The sequence below is a fragment of the Trachemys scripta genome, chromosome 16, assembly GCF_013100865.1.
Source record: "Trachemys scripta elegans isolate TJP31775 chromosome 16, CAS_Tse_1.0, whole genome shotgun sequence".
In the NCBI taxonomy this organism is placed as follows: domain Eukaryota; kingdom Metazoa; phylum Chordata; order Testudines; family Emydidae; genus Trachemys; species Trachemys scripta.
In genome coordinates, this window is record NC_048313.1 from 12,834,202 (window position 1) to 12,835,814 (window position 1,613).

A 1,613-nucleotide genomic window follows, 5' to 3' on the forward strand; every position below is an offset into this window, starting at 1 on the left:
ACTGGCTTCAAGGTTGGTATCAACTACCAGCCTCCCACTGTGGTTCCTGGCGGTGACCTGGCCAAGGTGCAGCGGGCTGTGTGCATGCTGAGCAACACAACAGCTGTTGCCGAGGCCTGGGCTCGTCTGGACCACAAGTTTGACCTGATGTATGCCAAGCGTGCCTTTGTTCACTGGTACGTAGGGGAGGGGATGGAGGAAGGCGAGTTCTCGGAGGCGCGGGAGGACATGGCTGCCCTAGAGAAGGATTACGAAGAGGTGGGGGCGGATAGCGTTGAGGGCGAGGACGAAGGAGAAGAGTATTAACTTGCCTCGTCTCTTCCCTGTGCTGTCACTTCAGTTCTGTTTTCTCTGTTCCTGTAAAACTCTCCACTGTCCTGTAGCCATTAAAAGTGCTCTTCCTACTCCGGCCGTCTCGTTTACTCGCCTACAGAACAGATGGAGCCGTGTACTGGGGAGGCGGGGGCACCTCAGGATGGGCCAGGGTAGCCTCAGTGAGGACCAGCTACTGAATGGAAGGGAGGCGCTGTTCTCTGCTCCTTGCCAAGCCAAACGCTGTGGCCTGGGACCCCCAGCGGCCTCAGCCCGTGACAAAGCCACAGCAGTGCCCCGTCACGCTTCAGCCATTCACTGGAGCCACTTGGCATGTGATGGAGCCCCGCTGAGGGGGGCAGAAGCAGGGTTGTTATGGCAACCATGCACTTGCTGTAGCTGCTTCCTGCATCTCCCAGAGACACTAATTCATCTGCCGTGTCGGGCTCTCGGTCACGGCCTCCTGTTGGCACTGAGACCCCGGTGTGCTGTTTGGGGGGGGGGGGGGATGGGATTTCCCCCCCTTGCGGCAGCTCTGCCTGGCTCAGTACAGCGGGGGGTGAGACTGGGACCTGTCCCCACCACAGCCCAGTCCAAGCTGCTCCCTACTGGCCCAGCCTGCCACGCAGGCAAGGGGGAGAACTTCGTTCCAGGACTGGGGTGGCCAGGCCCTGCCATGCGTGGGGTGAACAGCCGCGTGCCTGGGCCCTGGGGGCCCCAGCTCCTCCCAGCAGGCCGGGCGGGGGCAGAAGCCGACTGCCCTTGTACAGTCTCCAGCGTGCGGCTGCCTGTTCTGCTCAAAGGAACCAGGCCGCTGCGTGGTACAGCCTGGCAAGGGAACCCAGGCGTCCTGCTCCTGTTCTCCACAGCAATGGCTGCACTCCAGCTAGGGGCCTAGGCCTATGGGGTGCAGGTAGTCCAGAGCAGTCTCCCACTGCTGTGTTAATGCCCCTCTGTCTCTTCTCCCCCCACCTCTCTCCAGGGCTCTGGGGGTCACCTTGTCCTGGAGGGAGCCAGATGGGGATAATGCAGCCCTGGGCTCCAGCCACTCACTAGGCCCCTCCCTGCCCTTTCCACCCCTTGCCCCTACCCATCCTTCCTGGGGCCAGTGGAGGCCTACAGGGAAAAGGCTCTTGCCAGGAGCAGAACCCAAACATGGCTGTCCTGGGCCCCCATCCTGTACTGGACCTGTGCTATAGCCACTCCCCTGTGGCTCAGACACTGGGCCATGCGGTGCTCCAGCCTGTGAGGCCAGACTGTTGTACTGAAAGTACTGCCCTGGCTCTTTTCAGGGGAATAAG

The 1,613-nt window shown here is 61.5% G+C and overlaps 1 protein-coding gene across 1 annotated transcript; it reads left to right on the forward strand.

Annotated features, from left to right (window-relative positions):
• Positions 1-407, forward strand: LOC117888987 (tubulin alpha chain; the record flags this gene model as incomplete). The annotated part of the gene is made up of 1 exon (XM_034792785.1): positions 1-407. A coding segment is annotated over one exon (306 nt), but the record flags the coding sequence as incomplete, so codon positions are not given.
• Between the last annotated feature and the right edge of the window lie 1,206 nt (positions 408-1,613).